This window comes from Buceros rhinoceros, unplaced genomic scaffold, assembly GCF_000710305.1.
Source record: "Buceros rhinoceros silvestris isolate BGI_N320 unplaced genomic scaffold, ASM71030v1 scaffold5650, whole genome shotgun sequence".
Taxonomy (NCBI): Eukaryota; Metazoa; Chordata; class Aves; order Bucerotiformes; family Bucerotidae; genus Buceros; species Buceros rhinoceros.
The window spans coordinates 12,667-26,064 of record NW_010388896.1 but is presented as its reverse complement, the minus strand read 5'-3'; the positions used below and the strand labels follow the sequence as shown (position 1 = coordinate 26,064).

Sequence of the window (13,398 nt, the reverse complement as noted above, 5' to 3'; positions counted from 1 at the left end):
ACAGCAAATACAGTAATTAGCTGTAGCTTGTAAAATGATTTAAACTGCCCATTTCTTAACACATACAGGGCGTTTTCTCTGTTAGGATTCCTGCTTATGGGTATTCAGTAAAATGTCAGACATTTATTCATTAGAATATTCAGTATAATATAAAAATATACAGTAAATATAAGCACATCCTGTAGGTTTGGCTGTTACAGATAGGGATGTCTGGGTATCTCCATCAGCACTTTGCCAGATGGGTATCCACAGAACACAGAGCCGCCACAAAACATCCACGAGAGCAAAAGCATCTGTATATAAACCAGGGGACAGAGCTACCCCATAAGCCGTTTTCATCCTCCTGGGTTTTCAGTTCCAAGCTTTGATTTGCCCATCCTGGAGTTTAGGGCTGGCTTCAGCTTTGGGATATGAACTGGTACCCAGAGTTTGCCCTGGCTGCTGTATATTTCTGTTTGTTAGTGTGAACTGTTTTTCCCCCATCTCATCGATCTCCCGTTACAGAACTGCATCTAGAAAAGCCTGCCTGCTCTCTGAAGCTGATGGCCCTCGACTTCCAGTGCACGCCAGGTTCTGACAGCTCACATTCACACCGCACAGTGTTCGGTAAACGAAAGTGCACATGCAGAAAAACATGCTGAGATAGCCGATAGGCACTGAATATTGTCTGTGTTATTAGCCCTTGTCCCAGGGATGTCTGGAAAGGTGATTAAGACCCATGGCTCACATTGAATCTACAGCAGCAAATGACACAGATCCAGAGTTTGCTCCAGGCTGCGTGCCTGGGGGTGGGCTTAGGACATAGCAATCTGGTCTCAAAACAAAGCTTTTTGGCACCTGAGCCCTGAGTGTTTCACTGTGTAGAACTTTACATGCAAGAGAATAACGAGTGAACTTCCGTGCAATGTCTGTGGCTGTCTTGAGAGGTGGACAGACCACTGCAGCCAAGGCTGCTCTATCAAAAAGAGGCAGAAGCATCCTGTCCACTACTTGTCTTGCTGGCTCCAGGTGGCGAAAAACAGGTTATTTGGAAGCCCAAATCCAACTTTTCTGTGCTCAGACCTGAAGTGCTCACTGCCTAAGCTAAGAAGAGGCTCAGATGAGCTGAGCTGTTGCTATGGGGGGTGCTGTTTGCAACCCATTGTGGAACCTGGGAAATTATAAAAGAAAAAACAGAAGAAAAAGAAATGGGTGAGCTAAGAGAGCGGTGCTGGCAAACAAGAGATAAGAGCTTAGATAGCGTGTCACTCCTTAAAACCAGACCGGGGAGATTGCCCTTTCCCATGCTTCCAGAAGCTGGCTCAAGCAAAGCAGAAGACCTTTGGGCTGTCATAGGATCCTCCTTAGAGCGACCACAGAGAGCAGGGGAGGGGACCCAGCTCAGGTCGCCATGCGCTTTTATTTTACTACACTGAGGGCACTGGGACCAGCCCCAATGCTGTGCGTGCAAAATGCCTTTCCCTCCATGTACTCCAATTTCACACGTCTGTGCCAAATCGTGGCTCTCAGGCCAGCCAGGACACAGAAGGTAGAGACGTGTTAAATAGGAAGAGGGATCTCCTCCAGACCCGCTGCCTGGTGTGGGTGCTCCTGGCATTAACATCGCAAGACAACACAGAGTGAGCCTACAGCTAAGGGACCACACAACCCTAAAGCTTCTTGATGACAGCTCTCCTAGGAAGCTCCTGGAGATCTCCTGGACACAATTCTCCAAACGACTGGGTCTATGTTCCCAACGATGATGAGGGGATTCTGAGTTACCAGGTACCATCCTCAGTAATCAACCTGTTGTGCTGTGAAAAGACATTCCTTCAAAGGCCAAGCGTAGCCTGCTCTGTGCCTCAGTTTCCCTATTAATAAAACAGAAACAATTAATACTTGCCTGGCAATGATGAATTGAGACTTGGGTTCACAGCACACCTAAAGCGCTGCAGAGCCCAACTCGGATCCTTCGTACAGCTGCTCCAGACCTGAGGACACTACTTGTAGTCAGGAGTTGGCCAGTTTTGCCTGCCTCTGTGTGAGGTCACTTTTGAACTGTGAATGTGGTTTTATGAGTATCTTTGGAGAAGGTTAAACCATTTATCTTTACATTCCTAGATGTCACTGGGCCAGGTGGTCTGGGAAACCTTGCCAGCAAGTGAACAAACACTGACTACATTTATCCCTGAACGATTTAAGTGGGAAAAGAAGATGGGTGCCAGTGCAATCTGCTTGTCTATAAATACAGATCGACAGGGGCTTGTGCTAGAACAGCCATTCTGCTCCTTTCCAAACCCCGGCTTGGTTCGATTACCAGTAAATTTTAAGGCCTGATCCATTGAAATGGATCTTTAAGGACAGAGCCCTTAAAGAACATTCACATTTTTGAAAGCATTCAATGCCTCGCAACCTTCTGTTGTGCTGAGAGGATTAGGACGGGACTGGTATGTAGAACATGAAGAAAGAGAGAAAGATGCTGTAACTGAAAGCTCGATTCTGTCCCATAAACACAGTGTGCACACAGCAAAACATCACCTTTTAAACACTGGCCTAGCAATGGTACAAATCATAAACGGCGCACGTTTAGCTTTGATTTGGAGAAGGAAGTCTCTTTGAAGAGTATGTCAGGGAGCACTTCTCCTGTAAAGAGTCACTAGATCCTTTTGCTTTTCTTTCTGTTTCTGTGCTGCTTCTTTTTTCAGTTCTCCAAGACCTTTAATTTCCTGCAAAACTTGTGTGGCTTGCCGAAGTTGTTCTACTGCCTCATTGAGCAATGTCTCTGCCATCACTGGGGGTCCGTTCCCCTCCGGGGCCTGCTCCAACCCTTCACGTAAAACCTTCTGCAGAAGTTTTTCTGCCTTTTCCCTTTCATTGGCAACTTTCTCCTCCATTTTAGCTAAGCGGAGATGGGAATCCTCGGGGAAACCTTGGCTTGGAAGTGCTCTCTGTCTGGTTTTGGAATCAGACAGTAAGTCTCCCAGAGAAGAACTGCGAAGTTTGAGGCCTGAAGTGCTTTCTGCAGGCTCTTTCTTCTCAACGGTTTCTTCTACACTTTCATGGCCTGTTTCTGTAGCTAAGGAAGTCTCTGTCTCTTCTGCTGAAGTTTGCTGTTCCTTCTTGGCAGAGGATCCTCCATTTCCTTCTTCAGTTTCAGCTGCTGGGGATGTGAACTCTGCTACCTCGCTGGCTGCGATCCCATTCACCGGGGACTTGGAGCTGCCAGACTCCAGGTCTTCCCAGCCCCCAGCTTCCAGGTCACAGTGGCTGGAGTTCAGTGTGGCCAGCATTTTTTCAGACAGAACCTTAGGAGGAACAGCAGGCTTCGTAACATCTGCAGCGGCAACCTCGGCAAGATTGTCTTTGCTACTATCTCCTGATGGTTTCAAGTCTTCTGTGGTTTTAGTCTCAGGCAGTGGTTGGTCCCAAGCTACTTTTAGCTTGTCCGGCACGCTCCTAGGAAGAGGAATTGGAGCTTTTGCTATGCTCCTGTTGCTGACCTCAGTGAGGTTCTCTCTGTTCTCCTCACTTGGTGCTTGGGATCCTTCCACATTCTCTTCTGGGCTTACAGAGTCCTCTTCCTGGGCATTTACATCGTCCTTTGATGCTATGCCTTCCTTAAGTTTCTTATCTGGAGGTAACGGAGGAGACAGAGGTTTTTTATGTTCCTGCTCAGGAACATTGTTCTCTGCATCTTGGTTTTCTTTTGTGCCAGTGGGTTTTGTAGGTGGCATAGGTGGCTTGGGAGTTTCCTTCTGAGGTGGCACATCATCACTTTCGCTCATAGTGTAATCAAAGTTTGGTGGCCCATGGTCTACTATATCCAGATCTAGTCGCAGGATACCATCTGATGTACACTTGGCAGCCTGAAATACGAGAGAGATCTTTTTCAATATCTATCCCACCATCAATCCTGTTCTCCGTCTTTTAACTTCGAGTTAAAGTGCAAGACTCTCACCACCAGTGTGGCAAGCGAGGGGCTGCTGCTTCACACATCTACCCCATTTATACTTGGATCTGTTGAAACTGTGAGAAGAGTCTGACTGATAACAGAAACGGTACTCAAAGAGCAGCTTTTTCTAGAGCTCAAGAGCAATCTATGGAGCTCGTTCTTCTTCTGTGCAGCATCACCCTGTGCTATGCTCTAACAGCAGCAGCCAGCTCTCCCAGCTCTCCCAGTTAATCTGCTAAGTGAAACCTAAAGTGATCTGCTATGGTAAATTTAAATGAGCTGTGATAATCACAAATACCAAACATTTCACCCAGCAAAGCAGAAAGTCATGTCAAGTCACGTCACGTACACTGCAGCAAATCTTGAATGCTCCGAGTGAAGCACTTCCATCTCCCCCCATAGCTCCGCTTTTTCCCCAGACCATCCCATTCTGCTAGTGTCATTTTTGCTGTCGAGTTATTTTCTGCCTGACAGTGCAGCAACTTGCATGAGAACGTCAAAGCCAATAATCAGTCAAGAATCAGGACAAAAGCACAGAACTCATTTTACTGCTTCCTTTGAGAAGCACGTTTCGAAGCCTGCTCCACAATAACCTTATTTATTGGTTTTCCTGTCAGTGCCAAGTAGTGAGCTCTGCCATAGAAAACGATCTTTAGATCGCCGGGTCAGAGATACTACTGTAGCACCGTTGCCTTCTGCTTGCTTCCTCCACCCTGATGTCATCCCTGTCTTACCAGGGCCAAGCCTGAGCTAGTTAAACCTCCCTCAAACCACAGGCTGTGTGCGAATTGCTCTAGTAGAGGGGTTTCCTAAAAAGGAGGGACTTCGAAAAGACATTGTAACGTGTAAGCTCAGCGCCCTAGGGGGACAATTGTGGTGACAGTTCTTGTGCGAGGGAACCGAAAACCGCACAAATGCGTAGCTGCAGCCAGGGCCAGACCCCTGCAGTGCAGAGAGTTTAGTTAAAGTCTCTCTGCCTTTCCAGCCCATCAGAGAGATGGAGGCAAGCTGCATCCTGGTGGCTTGGCCCTGATCTGTCCTCACCTGGCCTGCTTTGACACTGAAAAGCATCGTTTAGCCCATTTCCTTCATGGTGCTGCAGCCAGCAGCCATGACACACATCTTTCTGCAGGTTCTATCCCCTCCCTCTCCCCTCGTTCCTGCTTTGGACTTTGTTTCCTCTGAATTTGGCTGATGGTGAGAGGCCCTACAGATATTAATGTTGGAGGTATCTCCTGCAAATAGTAAGCTGAGTAGCGGAGAGATATGTTTTTAGTGCCTAGGGAAGGGCTTGCTATCTTGCCAAACCCATATTAGGCAACAGCAGAGAATCCACATTTCGTTGCTGCTGTGACTTTTGTCATGTTTTCTTCTGTGGTTTTCTAGAGGAGTAGATGAGAATTTATGATTCACTCCTGTGCATTTCTCTAGGAGAGACAGTCTCCCTGCATTTCCATGCAAAGTAAAAAGTCTTGGGGCATCTCATTTTCTGCACAAGGGTCACCTGGGTGCTGTGCAGACACATAAGTCAGAGTCTCGGAAGTCTGAAGTAAGAAGCTTCCTTGGTTGAGATTAATGCTCTGCTAAAATATCAGTCTGGGGAAACCTTTTCATAAATCACAGGAATCAAACTTTAGTAAGAACCTCTCCTATGGAAACGAATGGCAGGTTTATTTTGTGGTGTCTTTTCTTTCTTATTTTTTTTTTTAAGTGACAGATCCAGAAAATCAGTTAAGAGTAGACAGGCCAGTCCATAAAACTGCCAGGGAGAATAATGTATTCTGTTTCAGACCTAAGGAAGCTTGTCTGCTTTTTCCAGTTAGCTCAACAAAAAATACAGCTTCTCCCCACAGACCATACAGCTCTTCTACCTTTAGACCACTGTGGCTACACAATCATCACTTCTTAGAAAATAAATATAGGGGCTTCAGTCTCTTCTCATTAAAGTAAAACGACAACGGCTCTCACCAGATGGTGAAGCAGCTCTTGAGTTACGGAAAGCTAAATATATTGTAACATGTTGCAGCAGCTACAGATCTGTGGGAACCTGGAGCTTCCTTAGAAGTGCTGGCATGGTCGGTCCCAGAGGAAGCTGTTTCCCTTGTCAGCTTTTTCTGGGCTCTCTGTACCTGGGGTTTTCCCTGTACCCAAGTGGAAGGAGCAGCTCTTGGTGATCCCGGCTGGATCACCCCAGGGTGGGTGCACTTACATCCTTTAGGTGTCTTCTAGTGGGTGGCCTGCGTCCGTGGGTCACTTTCACTCTGTCCCGAGTTACATGGTCCAATGAAAGGCTCTCGTCTACTTTCACCTTTAAAAGGGGGAAGAGAAGGAAAAGAGAAAAGGAAGAGGGTCTTTAATTTCTCAGGATACGTCTACAAAGTTCTCACTGCCACACATGAAGGGATGCAGCATTTGGGCAGATATTTTCACCACTACAGCCTCTGCTCGGACCTTAGTTCCAGCCTGCCTGCAAAGCCCTGCCTATCCATGATGGATATTTACGGTACCTGTCCTGTAAAGAGCCGTATTTTGCTACCGCACACTCCAAAGCAAAGCATGCAACTTTCAGAGCTCTGCGATGACTAACCTCCCCTCTACCTAAGGGGCAGGGAAGGAAGGACACAAGGCAGCTTTGTTGTCCCTGCTGCAGCCTGGGCTTGGACTGGCTCCTGCGTGTGGCAGAGCACAGCACTGAAATCGCTGTTGCCATCTCAGAGGTGAAAGCTCATTAATAACCGTGACCTGACTGTGAACTGTATCAGCAGCGCTTCAGTACAGACCTTCCTTTCTACAGCTCTAATGACTGCAGGATGCTGAAGAGAAGGTGTGAGCAGTGACCTGGATTAATGGCAACTCTAGCTGAATTAATAAATTTATTTCCTGGAATCAGATGAGAAATCCACTGCCTTCTGCATGTGGGGAGGGAGGTCCCAGCCCCCTAGCAGGTATTTCTCTGTGCTGGCTCTGTGATCACCCACCCACCCACACTGCGATGGCTGAGAGCTGGTGCGTGCTCCACTCAGTGACCGGGGATGGTAAAACACCAGCATGTCCTTGGTTTGCTGGCCCTTGTACCACAAGTTTCTACAATAGGAAAGCTGGTAAGGGCGAAATAGGGATTTAAAGCAAAAAGTGGGTCCCAATCCCTGGCTGATATGGCAGAGTGGTTTTAGAGCTCTTTCAGAGGGGAACAGCTAATCCAAGCTGGCTGAGGGCTTGACCCATTTGCTTGTGCCTGGCCAGTGTGGAAACACTTTAAATCTGAGGTTTAATCCTTACTGGAATGGATGAGAATTAAAGGCCGGCTCCCTCTGAGAACCCGGATCTTCATAAGGAGAATAACCCCAGGCCGCAGAGCAGGGAGGTGACCTGCGAGGGGGTGTGCAGAGTTCACTGCCCACCGGAGAACCCTGTGCCATGCCCCTCCAGGCAGCTCGGAGCCAGCCTGGGGTCCCTCCAGTCAGGGCTGAGCGTCATGGCATTACATGACAGCACATCTCCCACCTGCTGAAAATGTCAGAGCAGACCTGGCTGCTAAGCTCTCTGCTGCTGGATTTTATCTTCTCAAGCTGCTGCTGGTCCCAGCTGGTCCCTCTAATTCCACGTGCTGCTCCCAACATGTTCCAAGGGCCAAAGAACCACTAAATCCCACTACCAGCAAAAAAGACACGGAGTGCCATTTGCCTTGGCAAAAAGAGCATATTCCAGCCTTTCCTCCTGCTTTTGCCCTCTGCTGAATAAAAGCAAAGCCCAAGCTCTCAGAGTTCACATCTTTACGCTGTGAAGACGTGTGCTTAGACCATTTCTCAAAACTTCTGCTCATTGCTTTGGTTTCCTTTACCAAACAGATCTTGCCGATTGCTTCGTCCTCTTGTTACCCTGCCCATTTCTTCTGGTGTCATTCCCGTGATGGTGGTTTCCTGCACTTCCTTTCAGTTACCAAAACGACTGCAGAATAGATGCTGCTGCTTTGGTTTAGTTCAGGGCTGATTTACAAGCTAATAGGGAGCAGGGCAAGGTTGGTCCAGCTGTAGGATGTGCAATTTTCATGCACAGGACAGGAGGAGAACTCTGGAGCAGAGGTGTACTGGGGCCAGGCAGGCAGGTTTGGCTGGGGCAGTGGAGTAACTTTCCACCAGACTTCTCTCCAGACTGCAGGCAGAATAGCTGGTGGGCTGAGTCACTTCATATTTTTTCAGTCTTGAAGACTGGGTTATGTCCTAACCAAATACCTTCATTTCAAGGCTGCTCGGTGGGGAAGGAAGACGAGTCTCTCCAGGCTGCAGCCCCAGCTTTACAAAACTCAGCACTGTAGCTGCTTCTCTGCACCAGTCACTTCCATCGGGAGATGGGGACACCCTTGCAATCGCTGATCCCAAACCTGCTGAAGCCAGCAGACCACCTCCCACTGAGTTTGGTGAGCTCTTGTGTCCTACAGGCCTCTCGATGTTAGCTCTGAGCAGCACAGACCATCCCTCTGGCACACCAGCTACCCCTGCCTCCCTGCATCTGACCCCAGCCAGGAGAGAGGGCAAGGCAGCAAGACTAGGTTGGTGCAAAGAGCATTTTGCATGTTCTACCTTGGGCTGGTAACTAAAGGGGCTAAAAGCTCCCAGCCTGAGGGAATGCAACCTGGTTTGCCTTGAATAGCATCTCCGACCACGAATACCTTCCTTGGAGCATGGCTGGCATGCAGGAAGGACAGGGAGCGCAGGGGCTGGGACAAGTGGGTGAGAACTGACACAGAAATACAGGACTCCAAAACCTGTTTCTCTTACCTCATCAAATACTTTGTTTTTGCCTCTATTGATCCCCTCATTAAGAGCTTTTATCCACGATTCCTTTTCTTCCAAAGTTGAAGCTTGAAATTTGATATCATGAACCTGCAAAAGCAGAGAGAGAGTTTTGCCAAAGCATTCCTTGTCCAGACCAGAGAGGTACGCTCCGCTCTCTGTGTCTCACTTTGGTTTCTACACACCATCCAGTTCCAGCTTCTGTTTAAACTAGAGATTCCTTTGTGCTTTGGCAAGTACTTCACAGCTCCCACAAACAGGAGTTGGTTATGCTGGACAGCTTGTTGCTGTAGTTTTATTTTTGCAACTAGTAACTAAAGTAGTAAGAAAGTAAGAGTTCCTCCTTCTGCAAAACACTCGGAATAGCTCTGAGAGTGACAAGGAGTCGCACAATGAATGGTCACACCGTGCACAGAGACTCAGACTGAAAGTCCAAGTCATTTTGTGCTGGTTCCGATGCAATAAAGTACTTTATCTCCAACTTCCCCCCGGCTGTGGGCGATGGGAAGGCTGTGTGCAGTGGGCACTGCCTGCTTCTCTGTTCCTGTGGCTCTGCAGAACAGAACTGATACAGGAATCAGGGGCTCCGGCCTTGGCTGCACCGACCCTGCTCCAGCTGAGCACGGACGCGATGAGGCATAAGGGCAATGTAAGAGAAAAAGCAGCTAAAAGCTGTTTGCGTATTAAGAATGACAGGACGAGGGGGAATGGCCTCAAGTTGCGCCCAGGGAGGTTTAGGTCAGATATTAGGAAAAATTTCTTTACAGAGAGGGTTATTAAGCATTGGAACAGGCTGCCCAGGGAGGTGGTGGAGTCCCCATCCCTGGAAGTGTTTAAAAACCATGTGGATTTGGTGCTGAGGGACATGATTTAGGGACCCTGGCAGTGCAGGGGGAATGGTTGGACTTGATGATCTTTAAGGTCTCTTCCAACCAGATGATTCTATGATCTATGATCAAGTGAAGAGACACAGCAGTGAATGCCAGGGACCCACACTCTCTGGAGTTTGAACGGCTGTCCTAAGGAGAAGGGAAGAGCTGGCCATACAAGAGGGAGCTGTCAAGAAGCAGGGGACACAAATAAGGAAGCAGCGATGGGTGATTTTATGGCCTGTCCTCCAACCAGCCAGCAGTCCCAGGGCTGTGCTCAGCATTTCAAATCTCTTCTTGACTGCAGCAAAAACAACAGGTAGAGTGTTATTTACTTCACTGCTGTCTTCTCTGAGCGCCTCACCAGTATTAGGTGGCTTTGCCCCAAAGTACACTTCAGGTGAAATACCACCTTCACATTACAGGTGGCTCTGTGGCAGGCTGGCTTGGGTCCAAACAGCCCCGTGCAGTGCTGCACTGCTCAGGCACACAGAAATACTCTCATGCTAAAGAACATCATCGAAGTTCCAAAGTCAAGCACTTAAACATCAGACAATCCCAGCATTGCCTGGGCAGTCCTGACTCAGCCTGCCGTGCGTGTTCCTCCTAGCACCGTCCCTAATGACAGAGGTACTTGTTACTGAGTTCCGCCACCATGTGTTTATCCCCCAGAGTCAACTGGGGGATAAATCAGTGTTGACTGCACTCTGCTCCAGCCCTGCCCTGAAAACAGAATTATTGATTCCCCCAACAATCTTTTCCTTGCTGCGTATCACTACAGTATCTGGGGGCTTCATAAATTACTTTTCAAAGCAACTGAAATTATCCACCTCTTAGAGGTGGGGAAGTGCCTACAGAGGAGCTTTCAAACACATATTAGTGGGGTCTTGTTTGGAATAGTTTTTGGGGGTATTTAACATCCTATAGGTATTCTGCACTTTCCCATTGCCATCAAGAGCAGCTGTAGCCCCAGCCTTTTTGTAACTGAGGCCCCGCATTCTGAAGTCACAGCGGTGTCTGTATAAAACAAGCACTACATAAAATGAGGGTGACAAAGCTAATGGTGACTGACAGTCGAATGATTGTAGCAGCTCCCTCATTTGTTTATGGCAAAACAAAACAGCAGCTGGTTTGGGTCTCAGCAACTTCTGAAGGTACCATCAGAAATTTTGCCTGATCTCCTTACACCTGCTCCTGCTGTTCAGCGAGAAACCAACTGCCCTTCCCTTCTGTATTTATTCCTTACTTCAGTGCCAAGGTTTTACATTCGCACATCGCAGCGACAAACTGCCAGACCCTCACGGCAAGCAGGGAGTTAAGAAGCAATTTGGGGAAAGATTGTTTATTTGATTAGTTTGCACATAAGGTGACGGGACCACATGTCTTCCTGAGAGGACAGAGGAGAGCTTAGGGCCTGAACCACAGCCCTCTGGAAAAAGAGCCCTTTGTCTGGGGTGCAGAAGGGCCACACTAACCAGGGAATCTAAGGGAAGGCAAAGCTCCAAAACAGAGCGACAGCCAGATTTTGTTTGAGTCCAAGCAGGCCTGGTTTTGTGTGTGCTTAAAAACTTTTTGTGTTTGGAAGCGATTTTGCCCCAAAGCTTTGTGATTATAAAAGCTTATGAGAAGGCTCTACTTGTGAGCAGCTGAGCTGCTGCACAGCCTGGCAAAGACCTGGCAGCCTGCACCAGGGTTTAGAAATCTCCGTACACGCTGTTCAAGGGAAGGATTCCTGCCTCGCTTCAAGCTTCCTCTTCTAATGCTGCTTTCTGTGCCTCGTTCTCGACAAAAGCCTCCAGCCTCCCAGAGCTGAGACTGTGATTAAGCACTGGTGTCAGCAACCCTGCAGCAGGGCAGAGCAAAGCCTCAGGGGGGATGGTTCATCCTTAATGAGAAGCTGAAATGTCCCTGCAGCATGCAACCCTCTGCCACGCTGACCAACCGTTGCAGCTAGTGAACACAGATCCAATGGATGGTGGGGGAGAGGGACTTGTGGAAGGATGCTCCCAAGGCGGCAGCACAAAGAGCCCTCCAGTCTCCTGAAGGACTGGGTGAGGGAGGATGAGCAGCATGGGCAGTGTCAGCCTCGTGCTGCTGCAGCCCTGCTCCCTGCTTCCACAAGTCCCTGGGCTGTGACACAAAGGGGCAGCCTTGAGACTCACAGCAGGTTCCTCCCAGTATGGCCAGTTATCTTTGCTTGAAAACTTTATTCTCCTTTTTAGAACGATACGCACAGGTATCAAGGAAGAGTCAGGCTGCTGGAGCTCTGAGGCTGGCACTCGGGATGCTGCCAGACAGAGCCTCTTCATTGCCTTGCAGTCTCTTGTCTGTCTGCATCCATCTGTGGCTTGTGTCCTCGGCCACAGCACTGGGGAGAGGAGTCTAACAGAGTGGACACTCTCTAGAAAGCTACAGAGAAGAGGCAGGAAGGAGCTGGAGGAGCTGGTCTCAGTCCTGCCTGCCACTGGGGCTCTGTACACTAGTCTGAGACTCCCTGAGTCCTCTACAAACAAGGAACAAATTAATTTATCATCTTGTGTGTATTTTTACTCGAGTATTCACAGATATCAGAGGTTTCACCTGAAGGCAGATACCCCCCACAAAACATTACATAGAGCCTGTTCTTCCACAGCAATTAAAGGCAGAGAGTCAGTGACACCAGTGTAAGAGGGCAGCAGGCAGGGTAATGCGTTTGCTCTCCTTCTTGCGAAGCCAGCTGAGACTGAGTCATGCCATAAACAACAGGCTGGTGTGCCAGGAAAAGCTGTCATGGCTAAACCTAATGTGATAGTAACCACTGTAAGTCATGAACACCGGCTACACAATTTACTGTCGGTTGACTCTGAGCACAGCACGGCCAGTCAGCTCCTGCTTAATCACTGGCTGGAGGTCATGAGACCAGAGGCTTGCCCACAGGTCACTGTCCATGATAGTGGCAAGCACAGTCTCCCGATGATTGCTCCACGTCTCCTCAGAGCCATCAGTCTCTTCAAGCAGTGACAGTCTTATGGCTATGCTGACCCTGCTTTTCAGGACAGAGAAGTGTTCCTAGGGTCAGTCTGTCGTACCTGCACTAAAGGATTTAAAGGACAAGCTCTGGAGCGCTGTGTGGCTGCAGCTGAAGACCTTTTCCAACGCTAGCTCTTTGCTGAGCAATTCCGCTAGATGCTGCTGAGCTGCAGCAGAGGTGGGTGACAGAAACCTGTGCTTGTTCCTCAGTTGCTTCAGTGTTGGCTTCAGTTCAGTGGGGCTGGGCTAAACAAGACTGTGAACTGCTTGTGAACCGCTGGTTTAGGTGTGGGAATGTCTTCCCTTCTGCTGGCTTTTGGTGCAGGATGGTCACCTCTAGCAGAAGCCAGAGCAGAGCTGGGTCAGTTACTTCTCTAACTACCAAGAGTGCAGCAGAGTCCATCTGCCAGACGTGAGGTCATCTCCTGCCTTCTTCTACATGACTTTGTCAGGTTAGATCATGGAGGGAAAAGGGGAAGCCAAGGGACTGTCAGTTGGGGGATTCTTGTGGTTTTCTGCAGCTGAACCAAGAGTTACCTCATCCCTGGGAATAACGCAGCATCTCTGCCAAACTGGCAGCTCCCAGAGCAGACTCCTCTGTGCACAGGGCAAATGGGCCTCACTGCGATCTGCTGCAGTTTCCAGGCTGGTGAAGGCAGCTGCAGGTCCCTCCAAAGTTGACTAAGGGAACAATAAGCAATGGAGGTTTCCACTCCTGACTGCAGGTGCAGAGTTTGTACCTGGCTGTGCTAGGAAAGGATGCGCAGGGAGCTGCAGAGCTGGCTCCCGGACTCTT

The 13,398-nt window shown here is 48.8% G+C and overlaps 1 protein-coding gene across 1 annotated transcript in view; it reads right to left on the bottom strand.

The window, feature by feature from the left end:
* Positions 1-2,606: 2,606 nt before the first annotated feature.
* Positions 2,607-13,398, bottom strand: part of PLEKHO2 (pleckstrin homology domain containing, family O member 2) — a gene marked incomplete at its 5' end in the record, with an annotated part of 19,382 nt that continues 8,590 nt past the window's right edge. The window contains 3 exons of the mRNA XM_010131893.1: positions 2,607-3,845; positions 6,141-6,239; positions 8,710-8,814. Of these exons, the coding sequence (XP_010130195.1) occupies positions 2,607-3,845; positions 6,141-6,239; positions 8,710-8,814 (1,443 nt within the window). The remainder of the gene's footprint in view (positions 3,846-6,140; positions 6,240-8,709; positions 8,815-13,398) is intronic.